At 41.9% G+C, this 16698-nt stretch overlaps 1 protein-coding gene across 3 annotated transcripts in view; it reads right to left on the minus strand.

Moving 5' to 3' along the window:
• Window positions 1-716: 716 nt before the first annotated feature.
• Window positions 717-16698, minus strand: part of LOC117419371 (transcription factor ETV6-like) — a 42589-nt gene continuing 26607 nt past the window's right edge. For 2 of the 3 annotated variants that reach the window (XM_034032070.3, XM_034032067.3), the window contains exons 3-8: window positions 14553-14717; window positions 12824-12958; window positions 10430-10897; window positions 6991-7133; window positions 6506-6606; window positions 717-4613 (exon numbers count right to left, since the gene is read on the minus strand). In XM_034032070.3, the coding sequence (XP_033887961.1) occupies window positions 4511-4613; window positions 6506-6606; window positions 6991-7133; window positions 10430-10897; window positions 12824-12958; window positions 14553-14717 (1115 nt within the window). In that variant the 3' untranslated portion in view covers window positions 717-4510. The remainder of the gene's footprint in view (window positions 4614-6505; window positions 6607-6990; window positions 7134-10429; window positions 10898-12823; window positions 12959-14552; window positions 14718-16698) is intronic. The other variant, XM_058986397.1, reaches the window with a different exon arrangement.

A 16698-nucleotide genomic window follows, 5' to 3' on the forward strand; every position in this document is an offset into this window, starting at 1 on the left:
TGCGTAGTGTGAGACCACGTACCTGGGTCATACCCGGGGTGACACCAACCCACCTCAAGATGTGGGTTGACATACTTTGACCCGGGTGGAGCGATACAAAATGCATGATGGCTGTTTATAAGCTGACAAAATAACAAAACAGCCACGCCAGCGTGAAGGTTTCACTTCCACAAAGAACACTTCTGTTTACTCTGCTTAGTCATATTTCTGTTGAGACACACCATGAGCCAGATTGCTTATGCTTGCCAAAGAAACAAGGTCTAACACGTGCCTTCATGTGTTCACAGCAAGTTTACAGGCTATACTGTATTTAAAGCTTTGGGAGACCATGTTAAAAGGTTCAGCTAATGCAACCTCCAGCAGATTTTTACAACACTTACTGTACTTTTGCTGTATCAGTTGTCGCACATATTGTACTACGAATCAGCTGATGGAAAGAAACCCCACATATACCTCTGCTGGTGGTTGTGCTGGGCTGTTGATCTCACATCACCTCTACAGTGACCCCTGCTGGCTAGGCACCCTAATGCAGGGTGCAGTAGTACATCCATTGTGGATGTCCAGGCAATTGGCTCAGGGATTAACAGAGGCCCACTGAGGTTGCTGCGGTGAGGGATAATGGGGGTGAAGTAATAAGGCACTCTAACCCCACCCCCCAACAAAAAAAATATTAAAACAGAAGCCATGTCTAAATAAATAAATGAAAAAAAAAAAGAGGTATTTAAGCTTTTTTTATTTTTTTGTTACTGAGATGACAATGACATTTTTACAATTTTTGTATTATTTTAATTTTTTTTACAAATGATTTAGCCCCTAGAAAAGGCTGTTTGTTACATTAACATTCCCATCACCAGAATGCTTGCACGCATTCACACATTCATACACACGCGCTCATACCAAAAAAATAACAAAATCAACAAATTGCTTTTAAAAACAACGCGATACTGAACAGCAGACGGCTCCCATCTTCACGGTACAGGATAGTCTGCAATCAAGTTTGCTTCTCACTGGAAATGAAAAGGAATGCAGTCTAGGCTTCCTGAATATTTGAATTCATGCCAATTTAATATCATACCATTATATTTTTGTAGAATTTTCTATTGCTGTTTCTACTTTAGATCACCGTTTACCAGGCTTACTAATATATGTCCTTTTTCAACCATGAGGGCTGCTTCTGAAGACTTCCAAAAGCAGCTGCATTTCCAAAGCTGTCTTTGAACTGGCCGTGAATTTCTGGGGAATTTCTGTCCCCTGTGCAACTATGATTTCTCCTCGTCTAACTCACAGAGCAGCAGAAATTACAAGTGCACTTTTGGAATTTCAGTCTCTTCAGAAGGAACTCCTTGCGGTTGAACTTCAGTTACTGCGCCTTGCAAAATAATGATCCAAGCTGAAACAGCAATAGAGAATTATATAAAAAAACACGCATTACAGAAAACAGGTACCAAATGAAGTATGTAGCTGGCATGCTCATCCCTTTAAGCTGAAGTGTGCTAAACAGAAATAAAAGCCCTTCACCAAAAATAAATCCAGTTTTTGCATTCAAAATACATTCATTTGGCAGTTTATCTTAGTTCTGTTAGTAAAAGCCTTCAGAAATTCAGCAGAGGTTGTCAGACACAAAGCGCCATACAGCACACTGGGTCAGTCTCCAATTCGGTCCTGTTACTCTCTGTCAGTTTCTATCGTTGTAGTTTTGTTTGAAAATGAAATTGTGTTTGGTGGATATTTGAGTTACACCTACTTCAGTATTGGGTGGTTTCACTGCAGTTTGAGCCATTCCAAGTTTTCTATGCGCTACATTAGAAATCTCGGACAGGAAATAACCTAATATCACCTCATTCCAGTACATCTTCTCTTATCCTTAGGGCTTCTGTTTTCAGTTTTTGTTAATTTTCAGTGCTTATTTTTAGCTAATTTCGAGTTTTATGTAAATAGTTTTTTTGGGGGCTTTTGTTTTTTATATACCGTATGAAATGATTGTTTTCAGTTACTTTCCAAAATGCTTGGGCGTTTTTTTCCTATCAGTATGTATAGTAACTGGACAGTATTTGCACACTTAAAATGTACCGTCTTTCCTTTGCTGTCTTCCACAACGAAATCCTTAAGGTCACAGGCACATTCTTGTGGGTTTTTTGCATGTCTAGACATTTTGTTTTCCATTTCGCCACAATTTACAATTCTGTTTTAAATTCTCCCTATAACTAACATATTTACAGATTGATCAGATTACTTGGACAGAGCCCTCAGACTGACACACAGATGATCCATGAATACAGAGGCTGTGTGGTCCAGTGGTTAAAGAAAAGGGCTTGTAACCAGGAGGTCCCCGGGTTCAAATCCCACCTCAGCCACTGACTCATTGTGTGACCCTGAGCAAGTCACTTAACCTCCTTGTGCTCTGTCTTTCGGGTGAGACGTAATTGTAAATGACTCTGCAGCTGATACATACTTCACACACCCTAGTCTCTGTAAGTCGCCTTGGATAAAGGCGTCTGCTACATAAACAAATAATAATAGCTTTAAATTCATCAAACAAGCCTTCCAATTGTAATTTTGTTTGAAATTTCGCAAGAAATGTAGGCATTTGCTGCCACTCAGTGGTTGGGGTGGATTTAAAGTATTCAGAACTAATCAATGATCGATACAAGTCAGGAAGGAGGTAGTTTTTTTTGTAGTAGGTCTTTTTTTTATGGGAAAGGGGTGAAGTCCACGTGAATTGAGTAACCATTTTCAGTGTTTTTCAGGTGTTTTTTGGCTATACACCGATTTCATTTTTTTTGTAAATCGGGGGTGTTTTATCGGTTAAAACCAAAAATCAGAAGCCCTAATTATCCTGCTTATAGATGCCATCCCATGCACAAAAACATACAGCAGAAAGTTAATAGCAGTTCATGGGTACAAATGTTGCGATTTATAATGTCATGTGAAAGGTGTCCCTTATTAAACAAATCATTTTGCACAGAGCAAGAACCACTCAGCTTTGCAGTGCTCTTGCCCACACAATGATACCTCTTCTCCATGAGCAGGGACTGACTGTCAGTCCAAGCCGATCCGGGTTCTCCCACATTCCTCCTGAACCCCCATTGCTAGTCTACCCGGTGAGTGAAAGACTCATTTTCCATGCAATGTGAGTTTCACAGATGTTGGCGGTTCTTTCCCAGCAAGCCTTGCGGCTATGGTTGCCTTCATTGGTTTACAAAACCGAAAGCATGGACTCTATTGCTTTGCTTCCGACCATCCTAACAATTCTTCAGAGTTTTTTGTTACTAAAAAAACGATCCGAGAATATTAAAGCACGGAGAAGCCTGCTCACCCCGGATGTGGATTCAAGGTTAACGCCCACTCGTCACTTGATTGGTCAGTGTTGTGAGGTACTTTCGCTTTGGGAAAGGGTCAGAAAAAAAAATTAGGGGCAGTTCGGATTGGCAGCCAATGCGGGTCGGCTAAATTACCATGGAAACGCAGAATCAGCAGGGTTTTGAACCCGGGTAGAGTGGTGCATGGAAACGAGGGAAAAGAGACACTAGTGTACACAAGAGGTATTCATTTAGATCAGGCTCACCAGCTGATAAACTGTGGTGGTCCTGTACAAAAGTGTATCCATTTCATCTAACACTGTAATCAAACCTGGACTGGGCCAAACTGTCACGCAAAGGATGTGTTATTTCCGACCCTGCTACTGTATTACTAAAAGAAAGTCTTAGGTATACAAACACAGCGTTGTTCTTCAGTGTCATATCAAACGCAGTCCCTTGACATTTGTTCCAAGCAGTCTCACAGCAACAGTACCTCAAAGAGTGCTCCACAGTTCTTGAGAAATTACCTCAGGCTTTAGAATTACGGTTTTTGAAGTGATACAAATACTATATATATTTTTTATTTTTTAAACATTCCCTTGTAGTTGCACCGCGATTGCAAGCTGTCCTGTTCTGATTTTCTATTTAAAAAAATCAAAAAAGCTGATTTAATAAAGATTCTCATTTGAAGTGGGTATGGACCCAATGCCCAGCTAAGAACAGATGAGGCTGGACCAAGGCACAAGGAGACCAAAGTTACTCAGACACAGAAACAGTAGTCGAGACTGTAGCAGACGTGTACCAATAAGCACCTCCAAATCCCAGTGGAAGTATGTAGGGATCTTCAAGAATTCCCAGTTCCCCAAAAGCAAGTGTTCTTTTCTTTTTTTTAACTGAATATAACTCCTCAAAACAATCACAATTCCTGGAATTTAAAAAATGAAATAAAACACAGAATCATGACATTATTCCTTAAAAAACGACATTGATAAAAAGATTTAAAAAAAAAAAAAAGAGGATCCTAAAAGTTTGGACAGACTGTATCCGGAAATTGAAAGTTGATTTTCACTATCCTGTATAAAACCCGGACATTCCCCAAGGCAGTCAGTAAATCCTCAGCCTCTTCCTGCTTGTTTAATGTTCTGCATGGCTAAAGGATGCATGCCACACCTTTCTGTGCTTTCTGTAGATTGCTGCCGGTCTCCTGCTCCTCAGCAGTCCTCCTCTACATACAGCGGGTCATCCAGTTCAGACTCTAGGTGCTCCAGCCGGTCAGTCCGCCCGCTCATGATCTCATCAGGGGTCTTCATAAACCTGACCAATCAAGAGAGGAGCATGTTAGAAATCTATACCTAACCTTGCTGAAGCACTGCACGTGGCTCGAAATGAGGTTCTGACACTGCGACACACAACGTGGATTGAATGAGGCTCTGACACTGTGTCAGCTGCAACTTTTTTAAATTACTGGCTCTAAAAGTTTGCTTGTACTGTACCCACAATAGTGTGCCGAATACGAAATCAATATTTCAAATCCAGTGCTTAATTTGTGCCGGGGCTTAATGGATAAAAGTTAAAAATCTTATACAATGTTTTCCTCACAAATGCATGCTGTTTGAGAATTTCGCATTTTCAATCATGCAGAGCAAGCCTGCGCAGAGGGCTGTACGGGTCTGTAGCTGGAGAATATATCCAGGAGGCTACAATAAATAAATAAATGTGAAGTCTTTCTTTTGTCCTGCGGTTGCTTTGAATTTCTTTTTCTGCTGCTGCTTGGGATATGATGTGTAATACGTGATTGTAAACTTGTAACACTAGTACAGTAATCTTTAAAAAAAAACTTGTTATGATTTTGAATGTGCGGTTCTTAAGAACAGTACGATTGTCACTGCTGACAGGTCTAACCAAAAAGAAAAAATGTCATTCAACTTACAGGTCACAGATGAATGGTTCTATTTTCCAGCCAAGAGCTTCTGTAACACTGAAAATATGAAGCTGGCATCTCGGATGTTTTATGAGGAATTAGCTGTGATGACCGCAACGGTATCAGCTATATTTCAATTTCATTAACATTCCCTGCACAGCATGCCTACTAACTTGGGAATTGATTTAAAAAAATAATTGGAATAAAAAATAAAAAAAAACAGGAATTGACCTCAACCCTGTTTAGATTGCTACTGGTGGCCCGGATACTAAATGCAAGGGTTTTCTTAATTTTGAGGAATGAATAAATAAATAAATAAATAAATAAATAAATAAATAAAATAATAAAAAATAAATAAATAAAAAAAGGATGCCTTAATGAGCAGTTTGCCACGGCTCTGAAATATCACAGTTCTCTTAACTAATGTATTCTTCTTGTCAATAAGGTTAACATTTACACTCTGGTGTACCAGCTGAACCTAGAGTGACAGCTGAGAAGCCTTTTAAAAAAGCACAGGAGGTGCTTTATACTTATGTTTTTAAGTTACCGATGTACAATGACACATTTTGTTTTTAGCATGCCCAATTACTTTACCCCCGGTTTTCTCCCCAGTTTTGAGTGTCCAACAATTTTTTCCCCTCACCACAGCAATTCCCCACAAAGCTCAGGAGAACCGAAGGTTCAGTGGGTGTCCTCCGATCCCACGACCATGCCAGCTTTCACTATCACTCAGAAACTCAAGAACGGATGTCAGTGAGCTACCAGCCTCTGGAGGACAAAGGCAAGCCCTGCAGGTGTCTGTCCAAGCTCACTAGGCGGCTGTGCGGTCTCCTCTCTCAGTACCTTATCAGCAGTCTCTGACTCCTCTCTCATTACCTGAACAGCAGTCTGACTCCTCTCTCATTACCTGAACAGCAGTCTCTGTGCTGTCTCTCCTCTCATTACCTGAACAGCAGTCTCTGGCTCCTCTCTCATTACCTGAACAGCAGTCTCTGGCTCCTCTCTCACTACCTGAACAGCAGTCTCTGACTCCTCTCTCATTACCTGAACAGCAGTCTCTGACTCCTCTCTCATTACCTGAACAGCAGTCTCTGTGCTATCTCCTCTCTCATTACCTGAACAGCAGTCTCTGTGTTGGCTCCTCTCTCATTACCTGAACAGCAGTCTCTGGCTCCTCTCTCATTACCTGAACAGCAGTCTCTGGCTCCTCTCTCATTACCTGAACAGCAGTCTCTGGCTCCTCTCTCATTACCTGAACAGCAGTCTCTGGCTCCTCTCTCATTACCTGAACAGCAGTCTCTGTCCTGGCTCCTTCCTGATGATGTTCAACTTGTAGTAGTGCCGCAGTGCTCGGGACATCTTCTCATAGGTCATGTTCGTTCTGTTCTGTAGTTTTAAAGAAACAACGTGGAAACAAATGGATCAGGAACACACACATTGAGCAGCGAATACAATGCACAGTGCTGGATTCCAGTGGAACGCTCACATTGAGAAGTGAGTACAATGCAGTGCTGGATTGGAGTGGAACGCACACATTGAGCAGTGAGTGCAATGCACAGTGCTGGGTTGCAGCTACGTTCACATTGCTGCTGAGGACAGTGGATTGAGATGGACCTTGTGAAGCACAGGAACCAAGGCCAGATCTTGAACTGCTTTCATTTTGACACACCTTGTTAAATCATACTTTGTGAGAAATAATAATTTTGTTGTAAGAAGTAGTTTTTATACTATTCAAATAAAATTGTACTCCTCTCTAAATGAATTGCTTACCTTGTGGTTTCCCCAGAGCCGGGCCAGCCCGTTGGGGTCCACTATCCGGAACACCTTGGTCTCTGTGTCTTCCCAGCGGATGTAGTTGTCGTACCGGCTGTCAGAGAGGAGCTGATACACGTAATCCCACAGCAACCGACAGTCTGAGAAGAGAAAACATCCTCCTGAAAACAGCACTTTTATTAGATACTTCTACTCTTCCTCTCTTAAAAGGAGTGACAACCACGCAATAGGGTTGAAATGATAAAGCACGGAGACTGGGCTTTGAATCGTTGCTAAGAGTTACACATGTGAAAATTTGATGTACAGTAAGAGCATCTGGGTAAAAAGGACTTTTAGTTATAAAACTCCTTAAAACAATGAGAGTCCCAGTTTTCTGTGTAGAACCATGCTTGTTTTGCATTGTTTTTTTAAGACATACTGCACAGCAGCATGCTGCCCATAGTTAATGTCACAACTGCAAGTGACTTTGTAAGGGAATCATGAACTCATTTATGCTTGAACCAGGGTACCAAAAAAATACATAATGTAATCAGCATGTCGGTGACATTCATTCCACATTGCCACGGCTGCAAGTTTAAACTCACAAACAGCTGTAAGATGAAGTAGATTGCCATGCCCTCAAGCAGCTGTATTAAAAAATGTAAGTTTGACACACACAGATGCCTATATTTAACCCCAGATTCTGAGGCTCACAACACCTTGTGCTAAAGTATGTCCAAATCAAGTTACTGTGTAGCACTAGATGTATGTAAAAACTTAAGTGTAACATATGTACCGTTGGATTCTGATACACTTGTCCCTTTTAAGTTTCATCATAACTGGCCAAACCGTTTCGTAGATATATGCTAAAATACAAGTGTGAAATACAGACAGAGTCTCCATATAGCAAAAGATTATGATGCAATAATTTGTGCCATTTGGCAAGTTTCATCACTATTGCACAAGCGGTTCTCTAGATAAAGACCTTTTTACACAAGCAGAATATTGTGCCACCGCACATGGGATGTCTTGCTTATTAAAATCATTTGAATGCATGTCAAGAACCAATCGTTATCTCCCTTCAGGAGGAAACCAATACATTCAGTCCACAAGCAGCGTGAGTGGAGGTAGAAGGGGCACCATGAGTCCCATCCCCAAGCACCGTATACCACCTGGGGAGCTGGGTTACTCTGAGTCACTGCACAGCAACGTATTCACTACTCTCTACCGCAGTGCTTGTCTGGCTTTGAACTTGCCTGTGGTTTTGTTTTACATTCCACCAGCCAGATTGGATTTGCGTCAAGTCGATCGCTGGCGTCATTTCCAGTAAGTCTGAGGGTCTCAACCAATCGCTGCCTACTTGCAAAGAGGGGGGGGGGGGTGGAAATTATCTTTTTCTTCTGCCTTCCTGGTAGTGTACAAGAGCTGCCAAGTCAGGAACTTCAAATGCAGTGGAAGCTGCAATTAGTTTTGTTGCCAAGGGCAGTTGTGAAGAATGTCACTGTGTCAGCTTACTTGGGTGATCTCGCACTGGAGGCATGAGGTGGAAGAACAAGGAAGTTTCGTGCCTCTTAACAGGCAGCTTTCCAACAGGAACTGCTTCTGTAGGGGTTTCATTGCTGTGCAGACGACATCCACGTTGAGAACGTCTGACATTCATAAAACAGCGTAGAAAAGTTTCACAAATACTATATTGTGGTTCACTGTACTGTTTCAACGTAGGATTATGTGAATGTGTGAAAATATGGATCTATCACGACCAACACCACAAAGAATCAAGAAGAATCTTAGAGTAGCTTCCATTTTTTTTTCTTTCTGATTGAGAATGTTCAATTACATTCCATTCCAGCTTCCAGTTTTTCATATACAGTCGCCACCACTTACATCGTACAGGGTTATTTCAGGCAGCCATTTATATCGGACAAATAGCGTTTGCCGTTTGCCATTCCCATTGATTTCAATAACAAAGGCACCGTTTATATCTTGTTAAACACGCTGTATATTTCGGGAGAACTCAGCTGTTTGGATTTCGTTATGTGCCATTCACATAGATTTCAATAACAAAACGCACTGCTTATACTGTAGTAATCGCTTTTACTAATCCACAAATCAGCTGTTTTCACCTTGTTACCTTGCCATTCACAAAGATTTAAATAAAAAAAGGCAGCACTTTACTGTAGTAAAAAAGCTTGACAGCTCGATCAATCAGCTGTTTGCACCCCTGTACTGTAGCTTGGCTATTTAATCCCTGTACACAGTGTCGGGTTTATTTACAGTCTGAAAAAAACAGCACCGACTGCAACAGTAAGCAAGCCTGGCTGGAAAGAGAAAAGCGATGAGCATCATCATGAAAATTCTGTTAGATGCTGTGCGCTTGCTAAAGCATGCTTGGAACTCTGTCAGTGAGCAAATAATGGCAGGCGGGAGAACAGAGAGAGTTAAGACAGGTTAAGGTTTCTGGAGTGAGAGGAGAGGAATGAGAGCCATTGTTCACTAAAAGCTAAAGAAATTAGTCAGCGGTTTCCTACTGCTTTGAACCGCAACTGTTGTCCATCTCATTATATCCTGGAAACCATGCAGCTCAGCACTACAGTATGGAAATAAATCCTGTTTGCCTGCTATCAACTTCAACCTCTATCTCGATCTCCTGCCTATCAGCGAATGCATGCATCCACGCGGCAGACAGCTAGTCTGTCACAAGCATTAATACCCTGTATCTTTCTAAACAAGGAGTTTAGGGGAGCTCCTTAACAAAAGATGAATCTCAAAACAATAATAATAATAATAATAATATAGTACAGTGATTGTTACAGCTGTGTATAATGGTATTTAAAACAGGATTAATTTATCCGCCTTTTTACATATCCACCCTTACTCTGGTCCCATCGCAGTCGGATACGCGACAGATTACTGTACTTTATTACATCATAGGTTTTAATACATCTTTTTTATTAGTGTAATGAGTGTCTTAATAAAGATTTTTAACCGTATACACACTTGTTTGTTTTAATTACTGAACTGGTGATTGGGGGACATTTTGAATGTCAGGTTATTGTGTGGGAGTTTATACCATCCATCGCTTACTGCGGGTGAATCACGTTAACACAAACGCACCCGTTCTAAGAGGTGGCAATTGCACTGAACAAAAAACAGACAAATTGAAAAATTTGACATTTCGAAATCTAACATGAAATGCTGTACTACTACTATGGTTTCTGATAGACTTTTTTTTTATTATTACATTATTAAAATGACCCCCAATAACTCACCTGGAGGTGAACTGCTTCTTTCCTGTCATTCGCCAACCAGCTGCTTCCCACAACGACAGTCATGCTTTGCATACATACAGCGAAAGCTGAACCTACCAGAGGTCTTAACAACCAATTTACATTTTGCACCCTAAGTTACTTGAGGACACGTATCCTGGTGCCTGGGCTGATGGGAATGGTTCTCCTACCTGCTATCCTGCCGATGGGCATCCCATGCTCCTCTGGAGGGGAGACGGGTAGGATGCCGTGGTTCCTGTACAGCAGCTCCTCTCGCTGGGACAGGTTCCTGGGCCGGCCCTCCCGTGGGGGGGCGTTGACGAGGAGCGGGTGCAGAAGCTGGATGACGCGGGGGCTGCCTTCAGAGGGCGTGGGGCAGCGGTGGTTGTTCTCGACCGGCGGAGAGACTGAGAGGTGATAGGGCTCCTCGGAGACTGGAGGAGGGTGGTGGTGGGCGTTGCCGCGGGGGTGCAGTCTCTCCTCCGGGGAAAGCCTGCGGGGGGCGCCGTTGAGGGAGGGGTGCTGCCTGTGCAGTTCGGGGTCCGGAGAGGGGTTCTGGTTGTTCAGTCGGGGGGAGCGAGGGCGATGCCGAAGCTCGATGGTGGGGGGGTTGTGATGGATCTGGTTCTCAACTGCTCTGGCGGTTCTTCGGACTGTTTCTGCAAGGAGCAGACGCAAATAAAATGAGGATTGAGTTCTGTATGCATGAACTGGGCAATACTGGGGGCAATTACAATTACAGCAGAATTCTTTACTGTAACTGCAATTACAATCCTGTTTTGTTCAATTACAATTACGCTGCAGTAATTACACTTATAATTGCAATTCTACTAAAAAAAGAAAGTTACACAAACCGCTACCCACATTAACATGTTTACTCTATTTATTCTAAATAACGGGTGAAAATCACATTTCTGTGACCCAGGTCATGATCGAAGGGGACAGCAAACCCTTTCAAAATGTACAGCATTCCATTTATAGCTCAGAAAAGGTTAAAGGAAGTGACAACTGGCACAGATTCAGTGTTTGAATTAGTAGAAATTTCCCAGCTTCTTTGCAAACACATATCTTTAACCTGGGGTAGTAAAACCTATCAGCTATAAACTGCACATCTGAGACTTAGACAGCAAATGAAAGTGCCCTGCAGATCAATGGAATGATTTTGTTAGCTATAAGCCCTTCAACATCTATCTCTACCTTTCCAAGTTTATTTTTTAGCCACAGCGCTGGCAGCAACTAAGGGACCTACTTCATGAAAAGATCCAAGACTTCCTCTTGGAAATATGACAAATCCCCTTACTGTTAGATAAATTATTAACTAGTCAGTTTAGTCTACAGAGCCTTCCGTCCAGAATAAGCAAGTGCACTGATCTGCAGTACTTCTGCATTGACAACAAAGAAAGAAAGAAAGAAAGAAAGAAAGAAAGAAAGAAAGAAAGAAAGAAAGAAAGAAAGAAAGAAAGAAAGAAAACTAGAACAAAAAAAAGAGAAAGACTGCAAAACAACCATGACAAGTACTTAAAAACAACAACACAGCAGATAAGACAAGGTTTAGAAAACAAAATGTCTCATAATGAGTTTCAAATTACATTGTTATTTTTAAAGCAGACATGCTTCCTTGTTGAACAGGACCAGCGGCTTCTTACATGGAGGAACCAGTTTCCTATCAATAGTGCTTCCTCACCCACAAACACTATAGCAGAATACACCTAGGGCTTCAGTTTTTCAGTGATTATTAATTTCATTTAGTTTTTTGCTATTTTCCAGTTTTATGTAGATACCGTGAAATCGTTTTTCATATACTGTATGAGATCATGTTTTTCGGTTACTTCTCAAAATTCTTGGGCTTTTTTTTTCCTGGCCCCAATATGAATAGCAACTCGGCAGTACTTGCACACTAGAGCCTTCTTTTCATTTGCTGTCTTCCACAGCGAAATCCTTATGTTCACGGGCATATTCTTCTGGGGGGGGTTTAGGTGTGTCTAGGAATTTTTAAAAATTTCATCCACGATTTGTAATTCCGTTTCAAATTCCACAAGCTAGTAAATCCTCCCTGTCGAACTGTAATATAGCTTCAAATCCTGCGAGCAAGAACAACCCTCTGTATCCGATTGCAATCTCATTTTAAATCTTGCAAGCGTATACAATCCTGCCTGTCTGAGGAGTCTCCAATAGAAATGTAGGAATTTGTTGCCACTCAGTAGTTGGAATTCAGAACACATCAATGCTAGATACAAGTCCTAAAGGACATTGCATAACTAACATTTGTCCTCATGTCAAAACATTTGACAAGTGTTCAGATACTGAACCACATTATAACAAACGATTACAGGGTACACGTTACATTACCTACTATAGAGACAGGACCTGCCCAGATAAACAACGCATGTATGCGACTCGTATAACAGAGCTACTGTACTGCAAATGAAAATAGTGTGAAGTTATGGCAGACTAAAGAATATTTTATGTGCCAGGTTAAGTTTTGAATTAGTTTGACTCCGTGTGCTCTCTCTCCAGGGCAATGGTGATGCTCCACCCATTACAGAAAAATGACTCTACCAGTAGAGGGAGCTAGTCGCTCTTACCTTCCAGCTTGTGGTGCTGCAGAGTTACCTCTTGTGGAGGCTGCAGGGAGTTTCCTGGGAAGCAGTAGGATGGGAGCAGGGTGTTTGTGTTCCTCTGCTTCAGGATGTGCTGGAGAAGCTCATAGAGGACATCCCCTGGATCACGACAGAGAAAGACACGACAAGTAAGAACGCTCTGCATCTATACAATCACATGCATCTATTCTGTATTATATGAAATCTCTCTATCATTGGGATTCCAGATCCTGCTACAAACATGGTAGAGTTTCCATAAACAACCGGTCGCAAAGGCTGCCATTATTTCACAGCACAGCTAAATTTATAAGTGCGATTCGGAACGGAAACACGACTGTTGTCTTTATTAAAATCCAGGATCTTAATAAAAACACCAGAACACTTTTCATTTAACAGTTACAGGTACCATGCATCTTGGAGATTCCTGTCTCCTCACTAGTACAAAAATTCAGATTGAATCCACTCTGAAGACTTTCATCGCCCTGTACGCTCAATATGCCTGGTAGCTATTGCTAAAAAAAATGTACTTGCTTCAACAATATTTGCGCAGCATGCAATCAATATTGATTTTTATTATATAAAACAGGGATGGAAATAAGACTCCTGTGCACAGTGGTTTCACCCATTCCAGGTTTTACCATGAGCTTGATCAGCCAAAGTGTGTAGGTAACAAGCTCAAATGTGCCTTTTAAACTCATAGTAAAACCATGAATGGATCAAACCACTATGTTGTGGGGTGGACTGGAAAACATTGAGGTTCTTTGTTCACAGCCCAGCCCACATCTTTTATTATTGTTCACTTTTACTTTGGACTCATGGTAGTTGGCAGATGTTTCCAGCCCCCAGTGGATTAAGAGGCGCGCATATCATTGAGGAGCAGGACACTTATTCCTCCGTGAAAACTCAAACACTTGTCACATGCTGTGTGAAAGGATAACTTGAAAATGCATCCCATTATTCTGGACACACCCAGACCAACTTCCCTTTCGACATGAGAAGTTATTTTTGGCCCTCTTTCTAAGGACTGGACACTGAAGTTGGATTTAACCCTTTGTATTCTAAAGGTGGTGCCGTGTCCAAGACACAAAACCAAACTCCTCTTTTAGTAAGAATTTTCATAAACTATACTTAATAGCTTCTTCTTGTTTAGATTCCCTCTGTAGATCAGTTCGGTTTCATTCCTCACATCCGGGTGACTGTTTACCCCCGTGCCCTCAAACACCAGAGTGTAACCATTAACCTGCTCCCCCTGCAACTCTCTGCCCCCAGTGGGTGTAGAAATACTTTTGTTTTAAGTGTTCTTTTTTACTGAGGTAATTGTGTTGCGGGGGGGGCGGGGGGACAGGTTAATGGTTACACTCTGGTGTACCAGCTGCACTTGAAGAGAAGACATGTTTCAGAGCTGTACTGAGGCCACTGGGGTAAATTTAGTCACCAGGATGTGATGAATGAAACAGAAAATGCGAGACATCAGTAATCAGTGCGCAATGAAGTTCAGTGTGCATGTCTGTGGCACTGTCTTTTATGAGAGAATTCCACCAGTATGCTACTGCACATACTGCAAAAGGGACTTGTAGTACTCTGCATACGACTGGCATCCAGAACAATGCCGATCACATGCAGAATATTCAGTTCGTATGGATTTCATATTCTAATTCAGAGTTTAAATGTCATGTCTGTGTGCTGATCGTGCCGTAGTCCTGCCAGCACTTACCGGAATGAGGGCACCGGTAGCGGAAGTCTTCCTTGGTGAGGAGCAGGAGAGCCTTGCCGTTCATTTCGAAGGTGTTGCTGTCGATGGGGTGCAGGGAGAATTCCTTCTCAGCCCATTGCAGCCACTGCGCCACATCCTCCCGACTCCAGTATAGCGGCTGCAAGCCTGCGGAGGAGAGACGGTGCCCACAGTCAAACACACCAGCCAGGGAGGAGGAGGAGGAGGAGGCGAGGAGAGGATCCCCAGACAACCAGGAGTCATTGTTTAATCTAGGTTATACTCTTGTTTCCATACCTTGTACTTGCTGTAGAAACAGAACACTCCACCTCAGAGAGCTGTGGTCATTTCACTCAACAGAATAGCTCTCAACAGCTTGGCCGTCTTCACTAGTGGAATACCTGCAGTACTCCACTAATGTTGAGAATGGATTTGTGTTGTTTAACTTTGTATACCGTTTTCTTCAAATCATTATATCCTGCTGATTTTTAAAAGCATCCCTGTGCGCTCTATAGAGCTCTCAAAACATTGCTACACTTACCTAAAGTTCAGCTGGCATACCAGAGTGTAACCATTAACCCACCCCCCTACAACACCTCCACTGGATGTAAGAAATGCCACATTTGTTTTAAGTCTTCTTTCTTACTCATGTAATTGTGTTGCAGGGGGACAGGTTAATTGTTACACTGTAGTGTACCAGCTGTAATCAGACTGAAGACATTTCTGAGAGCCCTTTCTAGTTGAGTTGCGAGCCCTCTTTGGTCTATAGGGATGTTTTAACCCTTAATGTAAAATACATTGGGAAGATGATTGAACAAATGTGGCATTTCTTAAATCCACTGGGTCAGAGCGAGGCACCACCTGCATTATGAATGGTCTGTTTATGATTCAGCTCATACCGATCCCTTTAAAAGCACACTTGCTGATTCAGCCCCTCGTTTATCAGTACAGAGGGTAGATGCAGGAGGCATTGCAGACTGAGACTCTGTATTGCTACAGGCTGGATGCGAACAGATATTTAAGAAATGGCTGGATTGCATACAGTACCAGTCAAAAGTTTGAGTACATCTGCTTGAAACCAGGTTGTTCATGATTATCTATGCTTTTAACTGTATAAACTTGTCTATAAACACTTAATATTTCATTATATGATACGTGTACTTATATAAGCTGATAATCATAAGTGAAATGCATTCAAAAATTTTATTTTTAAATGAAAATGTAAATCTTGTCAATTTCAATGAAATGGTCACCCAAAGCAAGGGGATTTCAGTCTGAAGCCCAAGTCAGTTAAAAGTCTGAAATGTGTATAACACGGTGTTAGAACACTGGCCTAAGTATAAGAGTGTCTTTGTTAGATGTTCTCCGAGTTAACTAGCATGTTACCTAATTAACCTTTTGTCACCAATTATTGTTAACAGGTGAGGGTCCATGATTACTATAAATATAGGTAGCATAGGCACAAGTTTGTCATTCCTGAATGTAAGGGAGCAGAAAATGGCAAAATATGCTCAGTTAAGCAAAGGAAAAAGACTACCATGAGTCCAAAGTAAAAGTCTGTAATTACTTTAAGAAATGAAGGTCAATCTAAGACAAATCGCAAGAACTTTGCAAGTGTCTGTAACTGCTGTGGCCAAAACCATCAAAAAACACAGAAACTGGACGTTTGAGGAGTGGAAGTCGGTCTTATGGACCGATGAGTCAAAATTTGAAATATTTGGGTCCAACCGCTGAGTATTTGTAAGACGCAGAGAGGGTGAGAGCATGAGTTCTGCATGTGTGGTTCCCACTGTCAAGCATGGAGGAGGCAGTGTCGTGGTCTGGGGTTGGTTTGCTGGTGACAGAGTTGGTGATCTTTACCAAGTCCGTGGCAAGCTCAACCAGCATGGCTATCATAGCATACTTCAGAGGCATGCCATTCCATCAGGATTACGGCTAGTTGGGCAGTCCTTCATTCTTCAGCAAGATAATGACCCGAAACACACCTCAAAGTTGTGCAAGAACTATCTGGCGAAGAAGGAAAGTGAAGGACAACTCAATCTAAATGACCTGGCCTGCCCAGTCTCCAGACCTCAATCCCATAGAACCTGTATGGGACGAACTGGACAGAAGAGTCAAAGCAAAGCTACCCACAAGTGCCCTACATCTC

The sequence above is a fragment of the Acipenser ruthenus genome, chromosome 14 (assembly GCF_902713425.1).
Source record: "Acipenser ruthenus chromosome 14, fAciRut3.2 maternal haplotype, whole genome shotgun sequence".
Classification (NCBI taxonomy): Eukaryota; Metazoa; Chordata; class Actinopteri; order Acipenseriformes; family Acipenseridae; genus Acipenser; species Acipenser ruthenus.